A 27,483-nucleotide genomic window follows, 5' to 3' on the forward strand; every position below is an offset into this window, starting at 1 on the left:
TATCAAAACAAGTAACACTTGACCTCATACCTTATTGAAAATTACAATTCAAAATTTAAAAAACCTTTATATGAATCATCTCGGCTTGGAAATCACGGCACAACAACAAAAAAAAAAAAAAAAATGAAATTCTAAAAATGATGTATATTGTATCAACATATCTTGATAGTCCATTGCGCCCTAAAAGTATGCGCAAGATCTCATTTTTCGAGTGTTGAATTTTATTGTCGACAGTAATTTTTAGAGCCATCATGGACAAGTTTGTTGCTTACGGTGCCTTCAAAATGAGGATTTGAGGTGAAGTTTATTTTGTTTTCCATAAAGCCCAGGCCTTATCCTTTTCTGAACCAAAGATTCCAGCCTCTATACCAAGAACTCTCCAATGAAATTCCAGCTTCGAGCCTTCGATATTCAAACATGCTCCTGATCTCTCACCTGAAACCCTAACCTTTCACCTCTTCTCTTTCACATCTCTCCCCTGAAACCCTTATTTGCAAATCTCTCTACGGTAGCAGTATTCTTTACTTTCTTCGCATCTGCTTTTCCCTATTGGAATCAAGAGAGAAGTGTGGAGAAGTAAGATTTTTCCTTCTCTTTTTTTGTCAAATATTGAATTTTCTTTAATTCCCTTTACACTTTCCTGTGAAAATCATGCATTTTCTATGCTAAATCTGATGAATTACTATGCTGCAAGCTCTATATTTGATTTTGCTTTTTTTTTTTCCTTTGAACGTTTAAGTCAATTCATGGAATGAATATGACGATTGGTGGCAATAAATGAGTCTTCGTTTGATTTTTTATTTTTTATTTTTTGGTGAAGAATATCGTTTCGATCATGATTCTGAGATCCACAGTGTAGAGAAACTGTACAACAGGAAGTTATTTTCTCCATTTTGATAACAGTCAATCTCGATATTAGGTTTAGTTTGAGTTGTTAGTGTTGGGCTTTGAATGATTAATCACAATGACATTTTTTCCTTGTTTGCTGTATGTTTGGATAATTGGGTTTGATTGAGAAGGGTCATCTTTTGAAGGGAAATGGGCAATGTATGGTATGATTTTGGGATTTTTACGCTATGAGAATTGGTATTTTGATATAGTTTGTTTATCTCATTTACTCGGTAGAGAGCCCCGAGATAACGGCTAGTACAAATTGCTTATTATTTTTTGTAGTTTCTGAAAGTAACCACGAATGATGGTTGGAAAGTATGCATTTCTTCCACTTGATGCTCGAGGCTTACCTCATCTAGAGAATTTTGGTTGTTCGCATCAACCATTGTTTTATTATCATGTGCCCACAAGATATATATATGAAACAGAAGTTGTCTGAATAGAGAGGGGTCCCATAAATAGTTATCGTTTTTAACTAATCACTTGTTCAACAATCATGGATTTGTTTTATGATTTTGTATTTTATGAGAAAGTCGTCGAGGATTAAGACCCTCCACTTTATTCTTTAGAAGGATTCCCATAATTCTTTGGGTTACTCTTTCTCAAGGGGCTGTCTCTCGTGCATAGTCATGTTTAAGAACCAAAAGGAAGAAATCTATTAGAAAAAGGAGAAACCCTGGTTATGGTGAATGGAATTTTGTTCTACGAAGCGTGCAACTTTCGTTGGTGATCAGATTACTTGAGAAAGTAATTTTGTGTCAGTGACCGAGTTTTTCCAAATTATAGATTTCTTCCCAAAATTTCAAAGTCTTTGTGGGCAATCTCAGTCACATTGATGAGTTCAGAGTACTCTTTTGGATGTTGACTTTGGTTGGAACTCCAAAGCCTAAGAAGCACCCCATGCTCCACCTCATGTGTCTCGAGGTACACACTTGTGAAATATTATGGTGAAAGTATGTGTGGATCATGATGCATGATCTATCATGTGAACCATATCATAATCTTTAATGTTTTTTCTTTTGGCCTGTCAAGTTCGAAGTTAAAGAATGAGTTAGTCAAGTTCGAAGTTAAAGAATGAGTTAGTTAGACCCTATTTTCCCATGTCTATATGTGTCTTGATACGGTGTCTAGTGTGTTGAATTCCTCTAAATGAACCTATTTTCCCATGTCTATATGTGTGTTTGACACAGTGTCTAGTGTGTTGGTGTGTTGAATTCCTCTAAATGAACGCAACATGCATGTCATTTTTACATGGACTTGCTACTTAGTTAATCCAAGAGTTCTTATTTTTCAGAATTTATGTGCTTTATGTGTGGTTGCTCTATATCTTGGTTATTTTATCAACAATTTTCTGAAAATGCCAGATTGTCTGCTGATAATGGCCTCTGTAATGAGATTTCCATTTTGGGGCTTTGAGTTATGGGTTTTGTCGGGATCTTCATTTTAGTTTCATTGTTTCGAAGTGGCATTTGTTCACGATTAGGTCACAAAGAATGGTAATGGCATATATTTCCTGGTTAGAAGCTGTTATAACATGGATCTAAAACTTATATTCAGCAATTCAGTAGAAAGTTAGTTAGCACCACATGTGAGACGACTATGAAGGATGAACTTACAATGATTATTTTCCAAATGATTTGGGTTGATTTTTCCCCCCTTTGTCATTGTTGATTCTTTTGCCATTTGTTGCTGTTGTTTAACTGGGTATTGCTGTCAGCTGTCACTCCATGCATTCTGTTAATCTTAATAATACTTAAATTGCCACCTAGACATCATTTGCCATCACTATTGTTACCCTAACTACTGTTTAAAGAGAACCTCTCTGCATGAATTTGAAATGGCGACTAAAGTCTATTGAGCTTTGGGAAGAACCCAATTAAAAAGATAAAGGAAGAAGAAACACAAACGTAGTAAGGGTCCTTCAAATGATCGTTGAAATCCACATTCCTTTCCAACCTAGGGTTCTAGATCACCTTCATTCCATTTGATGTACCTATTATTGGGACATCTTTCATGGTATCTCTCAATTGAAAAGCTTACTTTCATTTCTTTGTGCTCGATCATTTTCTACTTAATTAAGGGATGATTAATTAAGGGATGATTAATTAAGGGATGATTGGACCATTTTTCTTATAATTGTCTGTAACTTTATGAATGTCTAATTCTTTAGCACCCCTATATTACTAGAAGCACTCTTTTCTGGTCAATCTCTTGAGTAGTTCTACTTCCTTTGCAGGTAAATGTGTTGAATGGTGCTGCTTTCTTTACTTCCTATTGTGGAAACTACTTCCTGCATTTGGTGATATAACAGAAGAAAGTATGGTTCTTTTATTGATCTCTTCTTATATATACTGATGAAAGAGTTCATTACCAGAAGAAAGTGTGGTTATGTGATTGATCTCATCTAATTCGACTGATGAAATTAAAGACATTGATATGAAACATGGTGTTGTCTTAGATTTTTTGGAAGGGAGGAGAAGATGATCGTCTGTGTTGCAGTTGTTGGCCTCCAAGTAACTAGCCTTCTAGCTCTCTCTCTTTCATTATCTATATATATATATATATATATGTATGTATGTATTCATATTTATTTACTATATTAATCGGGATGCAGAATAATCCCTTGTACCTTCAAAGCTTCACAGAGGCAGATGATGCCCTCAAGCTCCATTATATTGTGCATTGTTCGTTAGATGTCATTGATGAGAGAGGTACCTCCCACCTGATATTTTGTACCTACTTCATGCATATAGTTAATGCTTACTTTTCTGTAGTTCATCAGACAATGCTAATTATTATGCGTTAGGGTTTCATGGCTCTCGGGCCAGGTGACATTGTAGGCATGAAAGGGCATAAATAAATTGGTTTTGGAACATTTGAATGACCAAGTTTGCAAGATATGAGTGCAGGAGTAGATGAAGTATTAGCTACATGCTAAATTTGTCTTTTACATTGCTATTGTGTAGGTCAATCTCACTGTTGGATCGCATTCAAACTCATCTGATGAAAATTAGGACACTTTTATCCTGTTGAAAGCATGATTTTTGAGTTCCTTACTTCTGAATTCTGATGGTGCATTTGTACACAATTATCTAACTTCCCTTTCCTGTCCTTCCATTAATTGATTGCTCCGAGTAGTCACTTCATATATTCATTATTTCATATTTGTACACATGTATATGCATGCCTGTCTCAATGGGCATCATGTTGTTTAACTATAACCTATAGTTTGATAGGCAAACTTAACATGTTTAAAGATACATGCTTCTAGAAATGGATAGGCAAGTCACAGAGGGCAAATGAAGAAAAGTAGTCAAAGCAACACTTTCTAAAATCTCGGACTGAGCATGGCTCTGAGATGTATCGACTCATCCCTCAGTCACTTGACTTACTCAATTGAGCAAACCAAACATTTTATTGAGATCCATTTTGTTCAAATATCAGGTAAAGATGGGGGCAAGTTTAGTAACACTTAGTTAAGACTTGGGCTCGCTGACACTTACAAAAAATTTGACAAATCTGTGTATAACATCCATTTTTTTTCTTTTGATGACTCTTGTTATCGAATTGATACGGTGATCCATCTTTGAATTCCACCATAGACAATAAATCGTTTCCCAGTTGTCCAGCCATTAAGCACGTAGTAATTGGTATTGGGGCCCTACCACCCTTATGATTTAGGAAATTATTCCACAAATTGTACTTTCTTCTGCAAACCATTGCTTACGAAAATTTGGGGACTTCATCTGAGCTCAAATAGGCCTATATCCTTAACCATTTTCTGGAAATTAGTGAATTTGGCTGTTATAAAGTATATTCCCTCGTAACAGAGCCATCTGCCTGTGTGTTAGCCTACCAATTTTTCTTGCTCCTTTACCGTACAACGTTTGAAGTGGTGTTATGGTTAACTACTTCAAGATCTTTTATTGAAGGATAGGGTCCTGTCTTGTTAGCACTGTCTGTTCTTTGACACACTGTGGCTTTGATCTGTCCAATAGAGTGCTTTCGTTCAGAGGCATATTCTTGTGCATGTCTATAAGGGCCCACTTGTGCATGCATGCTCTTGTAGGAAGCAAAACTAGTTTTACAATTCCTTCCTATGCTAGTTATTTATATGTTTTATGTTTTTAAGCATGAAATACTGTTTGTTTTTCAGTACTACTTTATGCGCTCTTTTGTTTTTTAGCATTACTTTACACCCTATTTTGGCCTTATTGCCCTTTTGTTTATTTGGAAAAAACATAGTGAGTTTGTGGAAATTGATTCTTAAGCTGTAACACCCTACCTTTTAGAATCAGTCCACAATTTACACTATGGTATTCTAGTCATAATATAGGCTACTAGGTAAATCATAATAAGACAAGCTGGAAAGTGTATCAATAAAACAAGAAGAATCACCTAAACTTGGAATTGGTAAACTTTGAAAAGAAGATTTTTAGTTTGACTGATCGATATCCAAGCTATATGTTCTTTTATCTTACAAAAATGGCTCTTGGAGATATCCCATGTGATAATCCATTCCCCCCTACAGAGAAATGGAAAAAAAAAAAAAGGGAAAGAAAAAGCAAAAATCTTCTCTGACCACTGCAGTTGAAAACTAGTTGTGCTCCATGCAAGAACCTTAAGTTATTTGAAATTCTGTTAGGGCACTCCACATAAGCAGTTTCTTATTAAATGGTTTGTGTAGTCTGTTCCAATTGAGAAAACTTAAGTTCTTTTTAGTTTGGCCGGTACTGACCTGGAGTTTTCAAGTTAAGGTGATCCGAGGTATGTTATATTTGCTTCGGCATAGCTGTGGCACGTACTCCCTGCCTGGAATGGATTAAATTAAATGAGTTTTAAAGGCTGTGATGGTTCATCTTCTAATTATTAGCTGTATGCCCATGTTAATATAAACCCTTTAATGATACCATATTTTCCAGACAAATTTAAGTTGGGAGGAATAGAGAAACGCTTAGCCTTTGTCAATGTTGGACAAGTTTGGACAAGGATTGTGAGCTTTGCATTGGGTCACCTTTTGACTAGGTGGCAAAATTATACTGCATGTTTGTCTATTTGAGAAGGGCGGCCTGTATTGTTCAGCCTTCTTGTTGGCCAAACACTTGAAAGCTGTGGAACTTATACATGCCTCTAAGGAAATGTTTTTATTTTATTTTATTTATTTATTTAAATTTTATGCTTTTGTATGTGTTAGGATTAAGGTTTATGTTCTTACCTAAGAATGTTTTTATGCTTTCCAGAAATGCTCGTAGTTTACTTTTTTGCCATTCTACCTTCGAACCTGAAACTTATTTGTAAAGTTGTCTGGATATGCTAATCTTAAGTTGCCTTGTTTCTTCTTCTGTACTGCTGTTGATAGTATCAACTTTCATAGTTTTATTATTTACTTTTGGTTTGTAGTTCTACCCCTGACAATCTACAATTTTAAATGCTTAATTGAAATAAATTTTTCTTATTAATTGGACTCCTAAATGTGCAGTGAATAATCCGAAGAAAACTGGCTCGACAATGAATGAGACATTCTTGGGTCTTCTATATCCAACTGAGAATTACAAAGTGTAAGATTTGTGTGCTGTTTGCAGTTTTCTTGCACACCGGTATTGTAATGCATTTAGAGTCAAAATTGCTGTCAGTTCCCATGTCATTATTACATGCTTTTCAATGTGTTATGTTTAGTAAACTCTTTTTTTTTTCTCTCTTGCCATCTTCTGAATTGTGCAGGTATGGATATATAACCAATACAAAAGTGAAATTCGTTTTAGTAACAACTGATCTGGATGTTAAAGATGCAGATGTGAGAAGTGTAAGGATGCCTATTCATTTTTTGCAAACAGTTTATTTTTTCAGTCAAGTAATTTTTCACTTTTTATTTTTCTTTGAATGGGTAGTTTCATCTTGGAATGATTTGAATGCTTTCCTTCTCTTTTATCTTTTGGGAAATTTTGAGAATATTATCAAATGCATACATCTGGAACCGTTGCTCTTTTTTTTTTTGCTGATATAAGTCGATGTCTTGCATCCTCATGTTTTCCTAGGGGGCCCTAACATGATTACAGTAGAACCTTCTTGAAGAAATTGTTTGCCGTGCTTTTCCTTTATTTTGTAAAATAAGCAGGTTTATTGCGGAATTACCTATGCTTTTTTCTAATTTATATTATGTAGAGTTATATTGAGCACAGTAGGAGATGAGCAAGATCTCACAGTTTATTCTCCAGTTACTGGATTACTAAAAATTAATACCTGCCAAGTCCTGGAAACCTCATGAATGGAAACACACTAGTAGATGTTATGCATCAAGGACTCCTTGAGTACTAGAAGAGAATGTCATGTATGGATCAATATTATCATATGTATATTTAAGCCTTAAACATGCACAGGGGCATTTTCACTAATTTTACCATGAAACTTACAGCACTTGGTGAAGGGCTGTTGATATAAACTGCCATTAAGTTTATGAAGGTGGCATGTACATAAGTGAAAAAGAAATAGAGATTGTCATATATATAAACATAATATCTGGACGTTTGCTTGATGGGGACTAACTTCCTGGATCATGGATGAAGTATAATTAGGATGCAAAGGGAGATGGTGGGGGACCATAAAAAGAAGGAGCCTACAACTCTAAGGTGGGTGAATCGTGAGACTTGTTTTTGTTGACGAATCGGGATAACCCAAATCCCTACTTGATGTGGTGAGCACCCCACAACAATAATTCCAACGCCCAAAATGAAATACTCAAGAACAATAATATATGTGCAATATATTATGGGAATAAACAAAAAAATCAAGTCATATGGGAAATCACCAAACCACAACACAAGCAAAAATGGAAGACATTCGAAATTACGAGGTTCACCCAAAATGGGCTACGACCACGGGCAAGGGGCAATGACACATTCACTATCAATAAAAGAAATTTACAAGTTTGGGGTTTTGTCAAGATTACTTCATACAATAGCAAGAAATGCTCAATAGAAATTTTCTACCACAATACCACCATCAATCGACTCCGTTCTTCGTCACCATCGACCAAGTTTGATGCCGTAAAGAAATGCCTATAAAAAATGGCTCAATACAAGGCCACAATGGTCCTAGGGTTTGTTGCAAAAACCCCTAATTTCAAAACCCCAAGCTTCTCTACACTTTTCTTTTTTTGACAAGCTTCACAAATACCTCCCTCACTTCAACCCTACGCTTCTCTCTCTAAAAAGGTTATAAGGTCTCCACAAAAGGCATTATTTTATTTGGACCAAAAGTACCATTGGCATTGAGGGAATGCCATAAGTCATTAAAAGGTGATTTTTTACATCACCTTCCCAACAATCTCCACCTTGATGCAAAATCATATATGTACCTTGCCAACCATATTCGGTTATTCATTTATTTTAGAACCTCGAGAGCTCTAGGTTCATCAAGAAAAGAATAACCGAATATGGTTGGCAAGGTACATATGTGATTTTGCATCAAGGTGGAGATTGTTGAGAAGGTGATGTAAAAATCACCTTTTAATGACTTATGGCATTCCCTCAACACAACGGGTACTTTTGGTCCAAATGAAAGAATGCCTTTTATGAAGGCCTTATAACCCTTTTAGAGAGAGAAACGTGGGGTTGAAGTGAGGGAGGTATTTGTGAAGCTTGTTAAAAAAACAAAAGTGTAGAGAAGCTTGGGGTTTTGAAATTGGGGGTTTTTGCAACAAACCCTAACACCATTGGGGCCTCGTATTGAACCGTTTTTCATTGGCATTTCTTCTTGGTGACGGACTTGGTTGATGGTGATGAAGAGGGTACTCGATTGATAGTGGTATTGTGGTAGGAAATTTCTATTTGAGCTTTCTTTACTATTATATGATTTAATCTCTACAAAACTCCAAACTTTTAAATTTTTTCCATTGATAGTGAAATATCCTTGCCCCTTGCCCTTTGCTCATGGACGTCTCCCATTTTGGGTGAACCACATAAATTCGTATGTGTTTTTTGCTTTTGTTTGTGTTGTGGTTTAGTGATTTCCCATATTACTTGTTTAATTGTTTTTCTTGTTTCCATATTTTTCCAAATATGTTGCACACATATTATTGTTCTTGGGGTATTTCATTTTGAGTGCTGGAACTATTGTTGTGGGGTGCTCACCATATCAAGTAGGAATTTAGGTTTTATCGATTTTTTAAGAAGTGTTATCAGAGCTCAAAGGGAGCGGTGTAGTATTTTTGAAAAAATGGCATCTCACAAGTTTGAGGTGGAGAAGTTTAATGGGACAGATGATTTTGAAATTTGAAAATTAAAAATGTAAGATATACTAGTACATCAAGGGCAACACAAGGCACTACTTCGAAAAGATAAGAAACCAATAAATATGATCGATGATGATTGGGAGGAACTTGGTATGAAGGCACGGGCCAATATTCGCTTGTGTTTGACGAATAAAGTGTTGTTTAAATTATTGGGGAAAAGACAACAAAAGATTTGTGGGAAAAATTGGAAAGTTTGTATCAAACAAAATCTCTCACAAACTGAATTTTCTTAAAAAGAAAATTGTATTCCTTGAGAATGAAAGAGGGTGTCGGAACACTTGAATGAATTTAATAATATTATTTGTCAACTTGAAAGTATTGGTGTGAGAATGGAAGATGAAGATAAGGCGACCACTTACTTTGTACATTGCCAGAATCCTATGATAACCTTGTTACTACATTGAGTTGTAGTAAAGAAGATTCTCTTTATTTTTGCTTAGTTTGTAGCGTACTTTTTGCCAATGAACTTCAAAAGAAGGCATCGATGGATGATTCAATGTGTTCGAGTATCGATGTCCTTATGGTAAGAGGCCAGTTGGATGAACGGGTTGGTTCATCAAGAGATTCCTCAATTAGCCGATCAAAGTCAAGGGGGTCTTATGACAAAGGTTGTTGGTTTGTGGCAAGCTTGGCCGTAACGGCTGTAACCCGATGCTGGTCCCGCCTACACAGTGTCCCGGGAGGGGTGAGCTGTAGACGGTCCTAACCTTTGGCGTTTTATGCATAAAGTGGCAAGCTTAGCTCTATAAAGGAAAATTGTTGGCAAGAAAAAAGACAAAATTCCTCTTAAGTGTTTCGGTTTGGGAATGAAAGGGCATGGTGAGGCCAAGAATGAGGCTCACCACATTGGAGAATCAACATGCGATTATATTAAAGATGAAGTATTGATGGTGGGATGTAATCCAATGTACTATCAAAGTTGGATACTTGATAGTGGAGCCATACATCATATGTGCCCACATAAACCGTGGTTTGATGCATATGAGCCATGTGAGGGCAGTTTAGCATCAATGAGAAATATTTCAATGAGTAAGACGATTGGAATGGGCATGATTTGCATAAGGATATATGATGGGATGGTTCGAATACTTGAAAATGTCAAACATGTGTCGGATTTAAAGAAGAACTTGATTTCACTTTCTTCTCTAGATATGGAAGGCTACAAATTTACCGGGCAAGGTGGAGTGCCTAAAGTTTCAAAGGGGGCTTTAGTTATGATGAAAGGAGTCTGGGAAAGAAACTTGTATAAATTAGTAAGAGCACATTTGTAAGTGAAAGGGTAAATTTGGTTCTAGAGAAAGATGAAGCTCAAAAGGAGGTTACATTGTTTGGCAATAGAATATCTTAATGACACAAAGCAAGGTCTTGATGAAGATTTTCGGCAAGTTGGAGAAGTCAAAGTTATGGGATTTGTACAAGGGGATGTGAAGCCGAAAATACCACATGAATTTCCTTTGGGCCAATGTTCAAAATTTAGTGAAGGAAGGGCCGATGTGATTAAAATGTTGCATGCTGCTCTAATATTGATTTTGATTATTGCCATGATTTGTATAAGATTTGTTATTTCACTTGTTTGTAGTTTTCTTGATTGGATTGTGTTTAGCTTAGGAAGAAAATTTTGGAATGTAGTGAAATGAATCCTTCGGAATTTAAGAAGTATGGGCAAGTCTTGCCATGGTTTTTGTTGGAATTATGCCCTTTCAAGGCCTGAATACGAATGATCTCTCATTTAGTAGGAGTGATTGAGAGTTTGGGTGCTTTGCAAACTGGAGCCTAGATTCTAATACTCCGAGTATTTGAGGCATTGAGAGTATGCGTTTTGAGAGAGTGATCTCTCGGGGAGGTGTGAGGGTCACCTCCGAGTCAGGACTGTATTGATTAGAATACCTAATAGTTGATATGATTAGCTAGGGCTTGAAGAATCCGATTGAGTATAATAAAATACGAGTATTTAAAAGAGTATTGCCTTGTATGGAATGGTCATGGCTCATGGGACATGAGCCCATATCCTGACATGAGACTGTTCCATGCCATGTGCATTTACAATTACATGGGAAGCCACTCTTCCAAATGATGTATCCGACTTTGGAAGCGCTAGTGCACATGTGCTTTGAGAGGCCCTGCAAATTGAGTAGAACATGTCCCACAAGGGTGCACCTGTAATCCATTGAGAACTGGATGATGAGAAGCTCTGATACTAATTGATGTGGTACAAAGTCTAGAAACTTAAAAAACAAGCCGAAAATCAAGGAAACTTGATGCTATCCGTAAAAGTAATGATCAAAGAACTTTAAAACTTCTGTAAACGTGCGATTCTAGCAAACTTTGATGGATTAAAAGATGGAATTCTAAATAGATAAACAAATTAAATTGATACCTTGATGATGACAAAGAATGAGCTAGATCTCATAAGGAAAGAACACCATCATCACATCATATGATCACCATAGGATTAAAAAGACTAAGGGAATGTGGCTTGATTTAGGTTTATGGAGCGATAATGGTAATTAAGTCCCATCCCTTCATCTTAGTGGCTGGATGGGGATGGGTGGCTAGATACATTGGCCTCTCATGTGCCTTACATTAAGTACATCAAGGGTGATTATCCAACATCTACGTACACTTTCACTATAAATACAAACACAAGGCCTCAACCCTAGTTACTTGTGAGAAGTTCGAATTTTCCAAGGAGCTAAGATCTAAGAGAGAGATCAAACCCTAGCCTCCACACACCAGCCTTTGTTCTTTTCAATCCTATGGTGATCATATGATGTGATGATGGTGTTCTTTCCTTATGAGATCTAGCCCATCCTTTGCCATTATCAAGGTATCAATTTAATTTGTTTATCTATTTAGAATTCCATCTTTTGATCTATGAAAGTTTGCTGTAATCGCATGTTTACAGAAGTTTTAAAGTTCTTTGATCATTAGTTTTACTATCTCCAAGTGTCTTTTACATTGCCTTGTTCCATCCTTTGATTATGGGCTTTGCACGTTGATCATGCATTGAATTTTAAGCAATTCGTGATGCTTTCTTGAATTCGAAATTTCTAGAGTACCTATTAGTTTTGTTCTTCAAATTCCAGAGATATTTGAATCTCCTTAGAGCTGAGATTATCCATAAGAAGTTATCACTTTTGCATGAAAAGTTTTTTTGGTGGACCGGTGGACTGTACTACATAGTTTGCCCTTATCTTCTTCAATAGTGATCCAATCTCAATAGTTCCTTTTTGCAAATGGTTATGAACTGATTTTGTGGTTGAATGAGGACCTAATGAAGTGTTTTTTAAAGTGTGTAAGCTTCCCTTTTAGATAAAATCCCCTTGAGTCAATTAACCACTGTTGTACTAATCTAAGGGACAAAATTAAGTCATTAAAAGGCCTGATCGTGGCCCGAGCATATGGGTTTGACACATTGGCTTCCTAATTAGTTTTTGGCACTCTAATAACTCTGTTCTTATTGTTTAAAGTGACTATAATCTCAGTAGGATCAGATGTGTTATGTATTTTGTTTATGTGAAGAGAAAAGTGCATAGTTTGTAATTAATTGCCTTCAATTTGAGCTAGTTTAATTGGCATATAATTTACCCCATAATGGGACTGTTATAGAGTTTATTTTAAGTGGTTATCGAAGTCTTGAAGAGCTTGTGAAGTTGATTCATACAGTTGTAATTGTGTCTTGGCTCACTTTGAGCAAGACTCTTTATTGGATAGCATCAAGTTTCCTTGATTTTTATGCAAGAGATCTCGGTGATATCAGATCAAGCACCAATTGTGCTTGTAGGTGTGTAGAAAATTATTCACCTAGAGCATGTATGAAGGCAGAATGGCCTCAAGGATGAGAGTGTTGAAGACGGTGGATTTTGCATAAGAAAAGCGAACACAAAGGAAGATGAGCATGGCATGCTCATGTCAGTTATTGGGCTAGAGAGCTTACGACATTGGCTAAGTTTTCTAGGTTCTTCAAGAAAGGAATAACCGGATGTGCAAAAATCACCTCCTAATGACTTATGACATTCCCTCAATGCCAAGGGTAGTTTTGGTCCCTCAATGCCAAGGGAGCGAGGTATTTGTGAAGAGGAAAAAGGAAAAATGCAGAGAAGCTTGGGGCTTTGAAATTGGGGGGTTTTGCAACAAACCCTAGCACCATTGTGGCCTCGTATAGGCCTTTTTTCATTGGTATTTCTTTGCGGCGACAGACTTGGTCAACGGTGACGAAGAGGGGAGTCGATTGATAGTGGTATTGTGGTAAGAAATTTCTATTTGAACTTTTCTTGCTATTGTATGAGGTAATCTCTACAAAACCCCAAACTTGTCTACACTTTTTCTTTTTCCTCTTCACAAATATCTCTTTCACTTGGACCCCACGTTTTTCTCTCTAAAAAGGTTATAAGGCCTTCATAGAAGGCATTCTTTCATTTGACCAAAAGCACCCTTGTCATTGAGGGAATGCCATAAATCATTAGGAGGTGATTTTTGCATCACCTTACGAATAGTTTTGACTATATAATAGCTATAGGAAGGTTGTCAGCTGAGGTCACTCTATTAGTAATGTATTAAGTGGATTGTGCATGCCGTTGGAAAATGAACTGTTTTGAAGCATTTGAAGGCTGGAAGAAAGGTTATGGTGATGGAGCTTCTATTTGAGAGTGTTTTGCACCACCAAAAATGCTGCTTTACATTTCAATGAATTACTCTTTACAACGGAGGTGTTAATCATATTTGCTTATGAGAACAGTAACAATTATGAAGAAGAGGGACGGTACATGTTGCAAACTGCCAAGGTTGGAGATCATGGCAGTTGTCCTCGCTTCTAACATGAACTTTTTATAATTAGAATGTGGCCACTTCAAGTATGAGGGTATAAGCTTCCTCGAGCACACTTCCCTTCGAACAAGTCCATCACACACATACACAAGGATCCAAATGGATGGATCATAGATATCTTGCTTTGATACCTGAGGCCATACAGAATAAGGTACAGGGAAATAAGACTACGTGCAGAAATAAACATGGCAGTGAATTGGATGGGGTTTGCTAATACATAATAAGCCAGTTTTGTGAAGCAAGCATGGATGTAACAGTTCAGAAGTTTGGGGTGTCTTATGTGTTGGAAGGGAATAGTACTTTAAAGCGCAAACTATGCCACAGTCGGAAACTATTGATGGAAAAGCATAGTAATTTGTCCTGATCACCTTGTTGGCTTCCATTGCATTCAACCTTATGTATTTCTAGTAAGATGGAGGTAGTAAAAATGATTTATAAATAAAATTCTTGACAGATCATACCAGTTTAAATTAAATGTCAATGTTTACAAAAATAAATGGTGACTGAGTGAAGGATTCCATTAAGGAAGAGATGTATTCATTAGGCTATTATATATGTGGTACTGAGGACTGAGTGAAGGATTCCATTAAATTGACCGTAAATAGCAAAGAACAAATTTATAAGTATGTTTGGAATATCATTCAAAACATAAGGCATCCTTCACTGGGGTTTCTATTGCAACGGCCTGAACTAGAAACTTTTAGGTCGTGAGGACCTCCATAATTGCTAGTACTTTGGCATCTATAATTGCTAGTACAGTTAGGAAAGCAGCAGGTTATTCCATTACATTTCCTCGGTATTCTTCATTTTTTCTATACAGATGTAAAATAGTGCACAACTAGAAATATTTCATGAAGTAGAGAGCTAAAAAAAGGTGCTACCGTCCCTAAGTTGCAATCATCACTTCTAAATTTCCAAAAACCTAAAGCTTGTCCAAAGTTTTTTGTTGGGTCCTTGATTATTGACAATGTTTTAGGAGCAGAGGTGTTAAGATTCATTTGTGTTCATCATCGAAATCACTTAATTCATGGCTCCGAGAAGGTAGAGAGGACCTTGTGGGGCTTCTTTGGGAGGTGCAACGATGAGAGCCACAAATTTCGTATGTTAAGGGATGATAGGTGAAATCTTAGGAGCAATGTTGTGCACACATAAGGAACATATAAAAAAAAAATGTTGTGTACACGCAAGGAGATGAATAGGACTCTTCTTTGCCATTTACAGTAGAGTGTCAGTAAGATGATCTAGAAGGAAATTTGAGAAATAGTGAAAACAAGTGTAGGTTATTGGAAAATGAGAAGTATGGGCAGGTCCAGTGGGGGTTGTTAGGCTTATAGGAGAGGATTAGTAGTGGCCAGTTATTCATGTTTGATGATTGCTGTAAATCATAGTATGAGAAGATACCTCATGTGTGTCAGGTCTAATGAGGGTTTGTTCCTTCGTTTAGTAAGGGTGATGACCATTGTTAATGTCATTGGTTTTTTTTAGTTTAGAGGGAATATAGTTCTTCACTTCATGTGCAACCCCTCGAGTGGAGGAAGTTAAATGAGCAATATGTGTTTTGTGTTTTAGAGGGAATATAGGTCTCCACTTCATGTGCAACCCCTTGAGTGGAGGAAGTTAAATGAGTTGTATGTGTTTCATGTGACATAGGTCTTTATTCTTAAGTCATATATGGGCATGAGAACTTTGAGACCTCATGTTTCTTCGTGGTCAAGCTGTTTACAATGCAATGCAAAGGGTGGGTTCTAGGGATTCTTGGAGTATAGTGGTTTGGAATGCCATATCCCACCTTTTGGATGCCTTTTTCCACATCACACTTTTCTGAGAAGATACTGGGGCTTTCCTTTTTGCCTTTTTCTACCTCATTTGGACTTTACTGTCTTTGTAGCACACCTTGTTGGAGGCTGAACGTGTGAACTATTTCTCCTTAGAGGGAATAGCTTGTGGAAAATCGGACATTTGCTTTGTTTCGAGGTGGGTGGAAGGAGCATCATAGAAGACTTGTCCAAGGTAGGCTCAAGAACAATGAAGTGCGAGAATCAGGGCCTCTGTCTGCTCTAGGGCACTTGTAAAGTAAGGGTATTATTACTGTTTGGTAAACTCTGATCACCAAATCAGAGATACCAAACCATGGTATAGACCTACATTTTAGATCAAAGGAATCTGCAGTTCAGATAGAAAGTATAAAAGTTTGTGGCAATTGTTTTGTTTTTGTTTGAAAATTTGCCAGTTCCATTCTGATGGGTTTGATATGCACTGTTTAGATGGTAAGTTACCGTACTGAGAATTTTGTATAACCAGAACAGCACATTTCTCTCCTCATTGTAGCTGTGGGGGCTTTTTATTTGGTGAATATTCCATTTCAATTGGTTTGATGTGCATTTTTAGTTGGTCATCTCCCCTTCTTTGCAATCAAGTTTTTCTTCTTCGTTGATTCATTTCTCTCACTTCATTTCCAACTTATTGTACTGCATCATTTCTTTTGCCTTGTTCATGTTGTGGTTCTACGCTGATAATCATTGCAGATGCTTGTTACCTTGACTCTTTATCTTCTCCGTGCTTCCCCCATCACCTATTACTTGGCTTTCTAGTTCCTGTCTTTTTCTTTCCGTATTTTTCATGTTTCTCCGTGCAGTTAGTCTACTGCTGAGTTTTCTTAGTTTTCTTGATCACGTATTATCCACTGGTCAAAAAGCTACCACATGATGAGAACGCCCTCAAAATGCTTCACTAAATCAAAACTGCTGAGGGACTTGGAAATAGTCACAAGGAGCTTAGAGCACTTAATACTTTTCATTTCTTCAGTTTGATTTGTGATTGGAAACTTTATGCTAGAACTCCCAGTAATTATTTTGTGATTGTTTTGTGCTTCTGATCAGTTTTTCCGGAGGTTCCACTCAGCATATGTGGATGCGGTTTCGAATCCGTTTCACGTGACTGGGAAGAAGATTAACTCGGTGTTTTTTGCTGAGAGAGTCCGTGACATTGTTAAGTCTTTTGGGACAAACACAACTGTGTAAAATGGAGCTGTTTCTTTTACAGGTATAGAATTTCTCACTGCCTCTTGTTGGAACTTTCAGCATATGGAAATGATTCAAATAAATTAAGTTGAAACCCATGTTCCCTACCATAACGTTGAAATTTACATTTGTGTTTCCTATTGCCTTGTCAACAGTAGATGGGATATAAGGTCTCATGCGATAGATAGGTTAATAGCGTGTACAACATGCTCCTCTAAGAGCATACTGTCCCCCCAAAATTTAACTCCGTTGGGCAAAATTGCTACCTGAGGTAATTTATTTTGTCTGAAATTTTGGGATCCATCTAAAAATCACTAGATGATTATTTTAAAAAAGAACAACAAAGGGATTTTGAGTTCTTCAATACTTGGATTTTGCCCTGCAAAAAAATGAGTAATCCCTATTCAATTCTGGGACATTAAGCTGATCAGGCCATGGAGTGTGCAAAATGATTTTTTTTTTTTTTTAAAGGTGTGACTAGGTTCAAGTAGTTATATCCTCAAGACTTAGGGTCCTAAGAATACTTCTAGATGGGCTTTAACACTAGGGAGCATCCTAAGAATACTTCTAGATGGGTTTTAATAATAGGGAGCAAATGGACAACATGCTCCCACTAGAGTGTATAATCACTTCATTAGATCATAATCACTTCATTAGAGCTAATATAACACCCTTTTAATCTTCTAGTTTAACCAGCTGCTTGATAGATAACTGACCTTAGATGACTTCCACTTTGGAACACCTGATCTATTTAAGCAACTATAACTAATACAGTTCATATTCAGTTATATATTTGACAAGGGATTGTATACAATGAGACTATTTATCTTTGTTACAAGGAGGTCGCAATTGCTACTAGCTATTAGATGTCAAATTGGATAGCGTGGGGTGTGTCACAAAGTTCGATATTTTTTTTTAAAAGTTTAGGTTTAGTCAATGGCATATTCACAACTACCCAACTTAAAATCTGACGAACAAGAGTAATTATAACTTTTTTGTATTGAAAGTAAATGGTCTTTTTGTATATTTTTCCTTTTGAAAATACATAAGACAACAAAAGAAAACAAGATCAACTTGATATGTAGACTCAAGTATGAGAAAAGCCAGTTGGGCACATGGGTGGAAGATATTGATGTGCTTCACCATGCACTCTCAGAGAGAACTGAAGAAAGATGAAATCAGAAACTTGAAATCTAGCATAAAGATGAAATCAGAAACTAGAAATCTATCATAATGACTGGTATTTTTTAACTTTCCAGCCTCTATTCTTTTGGCTGACAATTCAAATCTCAAAGCCATCGTAATCGCATTTCATTTACAAACTGAAAATTTTATTTGTTTATTTATTATTGAAGGGATACTGGTAAAGTGATTCTAAGGTGGATCTTCAAATTTCGGAAGGCAAAAATCCTCATAACATGCTCCTATCTAGGAGCATACGCATAGTGTGCTCCAACAAGAGTACACGCTACTCCCAAATGATAAAGTTGACAACAATTTCTAAATGCTATCAAAATTAAGGAAAATTGTTTCATGCGGGGACCGCATTTCTACATTTGCGGTCCCCAAGGTATAGAGCATCCATCTTAAAGATGGATGCAAATAGGTGGTCTGTTTAAAAACAGAACAATTGAAACTAAGGGCCAAAATGTTTTCTTAATACATTTATTATTTTTAATTTTCAAAATTTATTTATTTTTTCATATTCATGATAAGATTATATGTCCTTAAAAATTAAGTAAAAATATCCAATCTTAAAAATAGGTTTTTAAGAGGTGACTCATTTTTACATGGACTCATGTCGCAAAATTAAAGTCCGAAAATTATACTATCATACATATCGGTTAGGCTAGGCAAAAAATAGCTCCATGACATTTTCTCCCCCAATTTCGATCTCTTGGCTAAAATCAAAGCGAAATACATCTATATTTTCTAATGCGTGCATTTTCTAGAGAGAGAGACTTTATTTTCCCGATGTATGCATTTTTTAGAGAGATTTTAATTAAAGGTAATCAAATGGTGCTTGATGGATCAAATAATACCTTGGACTCTTTATGTTGGCTGAAGATTATGGATATTTGCTCCTCATTAGACTGCAAGTCTCCTCCTCCCATATCTTCCGAGAAGCAATGATTCTGATCACCTTGCAAAATTTGAAGTTTCTTTGCCTTTTTTGTCTAATTTTGATATTTTGATTCCAACTATATAACCGATGCTTTCTAAGCAAATGCTCAATAAAAACTCTTAATATTGTCCAAACAGAGAGAGATTTATTTTCTTAATGCATGCATTTAAGAGAGAGAGAGAGATTTCTTTTCTTAATGCATGCATTTAAGAGAGAGAGATTTCTTTTCTTAATGCATGCATTTAAGAGAGAGAGATTTCTTTTCTTAATGCATGCATTTTTTTTTTTTTTCGAGAGAGATTTCTTTTCTTAATGCATGCATTTTTGAGAGAGAGAGAGATTCAAGTGTGTTGTGCCAATAGTAATAGAGAGAGAGAGAGAGAGAGAGAGAGAGAGAGAGTGTGTGTGTGTGTGTCTTGTGCCAATAGTGGTACAAAAGCAATAAATTTGAAGTCTATGGAATTCGATGCTCGGATTCTTCTACAATTCTTTGCATGTTATATGTAGCCACTGTAGGCCAGAATCTAGAGAGAGAGGGCTGAGAATGTGGGTGAACCAAAAAGGATTGGTTGAGCTGGGCTCCCATGGTTTTGGTACTCATAACTCGTAGAACCATCGGGCATTCGTTGGCTGACCGACAGTCCAAAGTTTAATGGCCAGCATAACATCCATTGCCTGTGCACAGGAAGAAGAAACGGTACTATGGATTAGTAGGAGTCTTTTGCTTTGTCAAAGAAGTTACAAGTAGGTCGGAGAAATCAATGTTATCAAGGCCTCAGATCGATCGGATAGTTGATCAGTGCTTCGGTCAGTTTAGTTCAAAATAAAAATCGAATTTAGTTAAAAATCGGTTAAAATTAATATTTTATTGGTTTTAGCGGATCAGACGAGTCGATTGATCCATTGTATTGGCTAAACAGAGTTAAGCATTTTTTTTAAAAAAAATATTATATTTCGGATTTTGAACTATTCATCCTATTTTTCTTTAATTTTTTTAAAACGTGGTCTAACTAGTTTGACTAGTGGGGCCTGTTCGGATGGTGTCCTAATTGACTCGGTAGCTAATTTGGTTTAAAAGAGGTTGTGAGAAGTAATCCTGATATATAAGCATGCAAAATCAACTTCAAATAATCAAACCTTGCCTGAGATCAACAAAAAACTAAGGTACAAGAAAATGCGAGTTAATAATTCTAAGAAACCACCAACCTGAGCGAATAAGACCATTACTCCAATGGAACAACAAATAAATAGATGAAACCGCCAAAAAATCGGTTAATTTTCTTCGACATCGGTCGTTGTAGTCTAAAATATCATGTGAAAACTCGAAAGGGCACCTTTATTTTTTCTTGCTTACAGAATAATTCTTCTTGTATTACTCATAAAAGGGAGGTTGTAGTAATCGAAATTCTCTATTTAAGTTAGCGTAGGTTTGACACATTCAATTTGAACTATGAAGTGACGTGTCAAATTTACACTGTATAGCTAAAATGAATACTATAAAACACTATAAACTCTTATGAAAAAAGGTAACTTTTGGAGTTTATAGAACCTTCAAATCTTCACTGTATAACTAAAATGGATAGTATAAAACACCATAAACTTCTCTTAAAAAAACGTAATTTTTGGGGTTTATAGAACCTTAAAAAGTAATTTTTTATGCCCTTTAAATGTTAAAGATCTTGCAAATGCCATTGAGGTAACTTGATGTACATTTACTCCCTCACGTAAGAGAGCTATTTAGGAGGATCTTTTTTATCCCAAATTTTGTGACCTGCCTTAGAATCGCCATATGAGAATTTTCATGAAACAAAATCTAATTGTTTCTTGGGTAAGAGAGCTATTTAGAGGGATATTTTTTAATCTCAAATTTTGGGATTTGCTTTAGAATCACTAGATAAGTATTTTCAAAAATACAAATTATGATTTGGAGATCTAATTATTTTCTTCAAGCAAAAATATAAAACTTTACCTTCTGTATTTTATTTTGCTTTATTTATTTAAGTTAGTACTAGGTGAAGAGATTACATCCCAAAATTTGAGATCCTATAAATAGTCATAGATAAAGTTTTAGTAAGTTCATGATGATGGACTATGTGCTCCTGCAGAAACACACAACCTTTAGCAAAAAGTTGAGATTTGAGAAGCGTACCAACTCTGACTCAGCTTTGAAGAGAATGGCGAAGATGAGTCCGATCCGAATAAAAAGTGGTGCCCGCAAATACATTGTACTGAGGGAGGTTAAGGAGAAATTAGCAACAAACATTAACAAAAAAAGAAGGGAATTAATTAATCAAATTACAATATTTTTTTTATTAGAAGAAGTTTAGGGATTGTGTACATTTATCTTTGTTACAATGAGGTTATAATTATTTCTAGTCATTAGATGTCAATTTATATATGGCTTAAGATGTTTCATGAAATTCGAATTTTTTTTTTTTGTGAACTTTGAGTCGATTTAATGACACTCTTACAACCATCCGATTTGAAATCTGATGGACAAGAGTAATTATGGCATCCTTGTATGAAAAGTAAATGGTCTCTTTGCATACTTTTCCGAAAGTTTGTATAAGGGTGAGGTTGTAAACAATCAAATTGAAAAAAATTGAGGCGCACCTCAAAAATTCACTAGAAGAGGTTGTTTCAGTACTGGAAAACCCTCCATTCGATCATCTCGACCTCTGATGTATGGACATGAGACAAGATAAATTTCAAGTCTTAGAAATAGTGTATTTTATAGTGTATTTTTTGAATCATTAATTTAGTGTTCATAGATATGTTCGATCTATATTATTTTTGAATATTTAAATTTTATAATTAGAGTTGAAAATAAATTTTTAGGCCATCATTACTATTTTTTATACTGAAACAATATATTTCGACATTATTTGAAGGTGAGCCTTACTTTGATTGTTAAGGGCCTCAACCTTATACAAGCCACGCCCTTTTTTATTTAATTTGAAAGAACCTATAAAAACAGATAGTATTGAGTTGGAATAGTTTTATAAGAATAAATTGTTAAATTTGTGTTATAGGTATTTTGATAGAATTTCCTAGAAAAATAATATCGTTTGAGATAACTATTAAAATACAAGTGGCAAACGGATTCTAGTTTTATGAAGAGTATGGTTTAGACGTGTCAGGGGAGGAATATATTATAATTATAATAGATGTTTCCATCTGGCCATAATTTATAATTAATGTATAATATTGTTGTTCGTTTATTCCAACTATTTTATCATAATTAAAATTTATAATTAATGCATAATATTGTTATCGGCTTATTCCAACTATTTTATCAGAATTAAACATTTGAATGTTGCAAAACACTTATACGTAATAAATGTGAACTATCACAACTAATTCCAAATATCAAAACCAAGAAAGAAAGCTTTCGAGAAGAGATCGAAGTTAGATTTTTTTTTTTTTTTAATAATAACTTAGGGACGGTTTCTATGCGGCCAAGCCTACATATGCAGAAATGAGGGCTTCTTAATAAATCTATTTTTTTGATGCATTTTGGGACTTAATTTTTAAGGACATGTAATCTCTAACTTGGAGATCATGAATATGAATAAATAAATAAAATTTAAAAACTAAAAATAATAATTCTAATGAGAAAATATTTGAACCATTAGTTTTGATGGAACACCTACTTGCATCCATACTAAAGATAGATGCTTTACACTTTCTGGATTCCATATGCAGAGATGTGGTTCAGCCTGGATGAAACAATTTTCCATAACTAAATCCAAATATCAAAACCAAAAAAAATAACTTTTAAAAAGAGATCGAAGTGTTATTTATTTATTTATTTATTTATTTAAATATAAATAATGAGTAAAATTCAAAATTTTGTTCCATTCATTTATGGACATTCCTTAAATTTAATATAAAATAGAGGACAATATGAGAGTGAGAGATATGCACCTCAAATGTGAAAAGGAAACGATGTTGAAGACAACAACACTTTGGCTGTTAGCAAACATTAGAGTAGGAAGCATACTTATGCATACAAATATTCCTGATCCAAGAAATGTGTATATAAACCTAAAAAGCAAATTTCAACTAGTACTACTAAAGATACACACGGAGTAAGCAAAACATAAAGGGAAGTTAAAAAGAAAAATATCTTCATATCTTTTATTTTTAGGTTTTAATTCTTGATAAACCCAATATTTCAAAAGATATATTTTCAAAAGATATCTTCTAACCCCTGGCCACTTTAAACTTATTTTTTAACCAAAGCAAATGTAAAAAAGACGTGTTATTTCTAAACCTAATCTTTTCTTTCTCTTCCCGTATTATATAGTCCAAACTTTTCTTTCTTCGAGTCTCTTTTTACTTTCTCTTTTCTCCCGTGTTTTTCCAAATACCTCTCTCTCTCTCTTCCCGGTAACTTTTCATCTTCCTGAAGCCTTTCTCTCTCGAGAAGTTTGGGAGGATGTCTTTTTAAAAAATATGTTTTTTTAGATTTGTTTGTCCTAAAAAGAAAATAGGTTTAAATTAGCTCGGGGTTAGAAGAAATAAAATCTACAAGTTTTATGCTCAAAGATATCTTTTAAAACTTGGGTCTATTATGAAATAAAACTTAAAAATAAGGGGTATGAAGATATTTTCCCAAGTTAAATTGATGGCTTATTTAAATCCGGTCTCTTTACAAAAATTTATTTTAGAAATGGATTTAGGACTTGAGACACATTCTAAGTCACTTTATATGCATTTTTCTAAGTCACTTTATGTGCATTTTTTTTCGCGTGTATAATTTTGTAATTTGAAAAATTGCACACATGATGGTTGCAAAAAATTGAAATGACCAATCTAAATTAAAAAGCTTAAATGGTTTATTTTTAAGGCTAAAAATAGGTATTGTTAGATTCATAGTCATATTGATCAAGTTCATAACTTTTAAAATAGGAAATATATATAATGATAGGGAAGTCACAGCAACTGTTAGATTTGAAATCAGGTGGTCAAGGATGTGCCATTATTTGTTCACAATGTCCAAAATAAAAATTCAAATTCTTGTTACACATTTTTATTTATTAGATGTCACATCCAATGACTAAAATATATCGTGACCTCTTTATATAAAAAATAAATGATCTCATAGTATATAAGCCCTTTAAAATATAAATATTAAGTCCAAAATCTATATCTAAGCATGGGCTCAAGCAACAAAATACTGTACACACTACATATCAAAGCACTGGTGAAAGGCCGAGAGTTGATTGGGTCGCAGTCAATTTAATCAAATTTTGGGGCTTTTATATTTTTGAAAAGGTGCGTCTTTTCTGGTCCGCCAAACCATCTAAATCACATGGTCCAGACCCCCAAATACATATTTAAGGAATTTTTCTTTATACGAACAAGTTCAGGTAGAAACCCCAAAAATTAATTTTATGACAAATAAAAATTAGAGCTCGGAAAATGCTTATCAGGGACTTGGACTCTAATTACTTTTTTTGAGGGACTCCATTGGTCTTAAGAGCTCAAAAACAATTTTTTTTTTTTTTTTTCTTTTCTTTTCTTCAGGGTAATTCATGAGGTGAATGGAAATGAGAGGAAGATTTCCATATCAGAAAACATTCCCCAATATCTATTACCACTTAATGAAGTGGTTCCGATGGACCACAAAATCTTTTTCCTTGGGAAAATTTTCCTTCCATTTACTTTTTATTCACATTATAAACCTTATTACTGTTTTTATTTATATTGACCTTTTGATGAATGTTCTAGGTCATTATAGATGAAAATACCCATCAATAAAACACAAAAAGTTTTTCAGTATAATTCCGGTTGGACTATCGGGGAAAAATGGTACGAGAAGAGGTTGGTTCACCACTCCAAAGGTCGAACCAGCCTTAAAAATATGAACTTTTTTGTTTGATTAAGGGGCATTTTATCTAAGATTGCCTCGGGTTCGCCCCTTCAACGATCGAACCAGAAACCCTTCTCGTTTGACTGCTCGTCTAAAGAGTCAATACAAAGAGAAAAATAGTAACAAGGTTTATGGTGTAAATAAAAAAAAGTATAAGAGGCCTAAAGCTTGGTACAGTGGGTTTACATAATTTTCGGGTTTTTTTTTTTTTTTTAAACTTTTAGAGCAGTTTGCAAGCAGCTCCTACTGAACTTGGCCATATTCTGTAACAGAAGACTATGAATCACCATTTCCTCTCTCTCTCTCTCTAAAATTCTAAAGCATCATTTCCAGTTCCTCTCTCTCTCTAAAATTTGAAATTATTGGAGATAGGAAGGGCGCCAATTACCCATCTCTCTATCATCCCTCTCACCGAAACTACTTGAAAAGTATGAATAGAGCCAATTCTCTTGTCCCTAAATAACCATCGTTGAAGTTGAGAGATAAAAGGGTGTTTGTTGATGCACAAGGGAGTGAAAAGATTGAAAGGCAGCTGAAGATTTAAAAATGAAACCGAACAGTCAAAATTTGCTTGTACCCATTATTATTAATTAAGACATGAAGGTCTCCATAGTTTCTTTCTTAAACAATAAACTAAACTCTAATGGGGAACTTTCTATGCGACCCCATCAACATATAAGTTATATGTGATCTCACTACATAGCCGTTCGATCTGAAAAAGATAGCTATGATTGTTCATACCACAATGTCACATCAATAGTTCATCTTGTTGAAGGGCTGGTATAGTGTCCACCTCATGGAAACACCACATTTTTTTTCCTTTTTGAGATTAAACTTTTTCTTGACTTTGCACAGTAAACGCTTTCCATCGGTGAAAGAGCTGCAAGTAGGATCTTTTAGATCTGAATTTTGAATGTACAAGACTCACTGCATCAGTATTCTCAATGGGGAAAAGTTTATATAAGGTTGCATCCCTAAAATATAGAACTAATGTCCACCACAAAAATTCATTATAAAAGATTATTTTCATGTTGGAAAATCATGAGTGATCATCGAGATATATGAATGTCACACAAGAAAAAAATATTGAGTCTTAAAAATAATTTAACTCGTAACACATTATCCGGACCGTCCTAAGAATTTTTGACACCATGTATTTATGAAAAGATTTGGAGGTGTCTTAATTTGATTGTTTAAGGTTACAACCTCATACAAACCACACCCTTCTCAATATTGTACTCTCAATATTTTTAATTTGGATTTTGAATCTTTAAACGCTTAAATTCGATCGCCCAAAAATTGAAAGGTCATGTTCAATCTTAGGATCTTATATTTTTTTTCAAGCATATATAGAGTGTGTATAAGTTTTCTTTTTTCTTTTCATTTTGTTGAATTGATCTTGTCCAATCTTAGGATGTTAAACCTTTTAGAGCACATATAGAATGTGTATAACTTTTTTTTTTGTTTTTTGTTTTTTAAATTGATCGCTAAATTGAGGCATGATTTTTCTTTTCCTTCATTCTTTTATTTAAATTGGTGGCTATGTATAGAGGCTCTTCTAGTAACAAGTTAATCCATGGGGCATTTAGATAGAACATGGTTTAATAAGACTGCAACTCTATCAAAATAAATAAAGCTCCACCTCATAACTCATAAAAAATTGTTATTTAAGCATTAAAAGACTTTTACATGGATCATCTCAACTTGAACATTATGGTTGTGAAAAAAAATTAAGATTTCAATCTCTAAAAATAGTGGATACTATAACAAATTATCAAGACTGTCCATTTTGTCTTAAAAATAAGCATATACATTTTTGTAATTCCAAATTAATTTCATGATAAGAAATTGATTGTAGAGCCATCATAGAGATTTGTCAAAAGTGCTTTCCGAAGAAATGAGATAAGGCCTTATTTTGTTTTGATAATACCCATGCTTTATAGGGACTTAATCCATCCTTTAGAGAGAGAGAGAGAGAGAGAGAGAGCCACTTCTCAGTTTTTCTTCTATATTCTCCTCTAGTTTCCTAGTACCTCCCATCCCTCGGCATTTGTCTACTCTCTCTTTGTTTCCTTGCATCTCCCATCCGTCTGTTATGACATCGAACGTCTTGGGAGGAGGTAAGAGGTTTGTAGAAAACCCAACTGCCGCAGAGGGGTGTAACCAGATCAGGCCCTGGGCTGGGACAAGGCAGACCAGGGACCAGTCCACTAAAATGAGGCCATGGCTCGATGGGCCCAAAAGGGGTCCATATGCAGCCATATATTCGAGATTGCCGCATTGCCCACCGTTGATAAGTGGCATAAAATAGGGCATACTGAGGCCCAAGCATACCCTTGGGCCAACAGGTCTTAAATCCAGGCACGGGCATGTTCAAAGGAGCCTGGAACCCAGCCCCCCGCTGCCTGGCCCATTTACACCCCTACAATGCTATCATTGAATACTGCTCTGA

The 27,483-nt window shown here is 35.2% G+C and overlaps 1 protein-coding gene across 4 annotated transcripts; it reads left to right on the forward strand.

The window, feature by feature from the left end:
• The first annotated feature begins 311 nt into the window (after positions 1-311).
• Positions 312-21,699, forward strand: LOC18426622 (SNARE-like superfamily protein). 4 transcript variants are annotated; one of them, XM_011622249.3, is made up of 8 exons: positions 312-576; positions 3,128-3,208; positions 3,350-3,404; positions 3,506-3,602; positions 6,371-6,449; positions 6,613-6,694; positions 16,888-17,050; positions 21,259-21,699. In XM_011622249.3, exons 3-7 carry the CDS (start codon positions 3,372-3,374, stop codon positions 17,026-17,028), a joined length of 432 nt encoding a protein of 143 aa, XP_011620551.1. In that variant the 5' UTR covers positions 312-576; positions 3,128-3,208; positions 3,350-3,371; the 3' UTR covers positions 17,029-17,050; positions 21,259-21,699. The 4 variants fall into 4 exon arrangements, with proteins under 4 accessions (XP_011620551.1, XP_088722741.1, XP_011620550.1 ...); XM_088866615.1 differs by lacking the exon at positions 21,259-21,699 and adding an exon at positions 15,897-16,018 and having other exon boundaries at positions 16,888-17,138; XM_011622248.3 differs by lacking the exon at positions 21,259-21,699 and having other exon boundaries at positions 16,888-17,138.
• Positions 21,700-27,483: the final 5,784 nt, after the last annotated feature.

This window comes from Amborella trichopoda, chromosome 5 (genome assembly GCF_054954075.1).
Source record: "Amborella trichopoda isolate Santa Cruz 75 chromosome 5, AtrichopodaSantaCruz75HAP2 v2.0, whole genome shotgun sequence".
Taxonomy (NCBI): Eukaryota; Viridiplantae; Streptophyta; class Magnoliopsida; order Amborellales; family Amborellaceae; genus Amborella; species Amborella trichopoda.